The sequence below is a fragment of the Gavialis gangeticus genome, unplaced genomic scaffold, assembly GCF_001723915.1.
Source record: "Gavialis gangeticus isolate Ggan-Ray unplaced genomic scaffold, GavGan_comp1, whole genome shotgun sequence".
Classification (NCBI taxonomy): domain Eukaryota; kingdom Metazoa; phylum Chordata; order Crocodylia; family Gavialidae; genus Gavialis; species Gavialis gangeticus.
In genome coordinates, this window is record NW_017729032.1 from 1412997 (window position 1) to 1413826 (window position 830).

Consider the following 830-nt stretch of genomic DNA (forward strand, 5'->3'; position numbering starts at 1 on the left):
TGCCAGGAAGGGGGGGGGAACCACTATTCATGGGTTGCAAGGAGGGAAGGAAAGGGAGGGGGCACCACTGAGCCCAAGATGGGGGGGGCAGGGGCTAGACCCAGTCCCCCCCACCATGCACAAGGCTCCATGCTCACACCCCACAACCCCCCCGGCATCACCCACCCAGGACCAGGGAAGCACCGTCTCCTACACAACAGAGGAGATGGGGGCAGCTCCAGGACCCCCCCTGGTCTGCCCCAGCCCTGCCCCCCTCCTCTGGGCTCCGGCAGGTCCCTGCACAGGCAGGACGAAGCCAGGACAGCCTTGGCATCACTGGGGGGCACAGAGGCAGGAGTCCCCCCTGGCACCTGGCCCTGCCCCAGCACTGGCAATAAAGTGCAGATCACACCCGCGCCGTTGGGGAGAAGGGGGGCAGAGCCACAGCGGAGGGGGCAGGCCCCAACCCCACTAGCACCTCCCCTGGACCCAGGCCCCAGCAGCACCCAAGGCAGGCGACGCAGGGGCAGGACGGGGGCAGCCCCCGGCTGCTGGCACTGGCACGGAGAAGGCCAAGGGGGCGCCAACCCCGAGCAGTGCCGAGGCAGGGGCCCGGCGTGCTGCAGCCTCCAGCATCCGTGGCACGTGGGCAGGCGGCTGGCGCGGGCGGGCCCGGCAGGCGAGGACATGGCCGCCCGCGGCCTGGCAGCTACTGCAGGTAGCGGTAGGCCTTGAAACAGTGGTTGCCGGAGTCGGCCACCACCACATGTCCGTCCGAGGTGAGCGCCAGCCCCTGGGGGCCGTACAGTGGGTCGGCCGCCGTGTTGATGTAGGACAGGAAGGAGCCCGAA

General features: G+C 70.0%; 1 protein-coding gene across 1 annotated transcript in view; it reads right to left on the reverse strand.

The window, feature by feature from the left end:
* Positions 1-688: 688 nt before the first annotated feature.
* TRIM3 (tripartite motif containing 3) overlaps positions 689-830 on the reverse strand; it is a 23025-nt gene continuing 22883 nt past the window's right edge. The window contains exon 14 of the mRNA XM_019523756.1: positions 689-830. This exon is cut by the window's right edge and continues 9 nt beyond it. Within this exon, the coding sequence (XP_019379301.1) occupies positions 689-830 (142 nt within the window).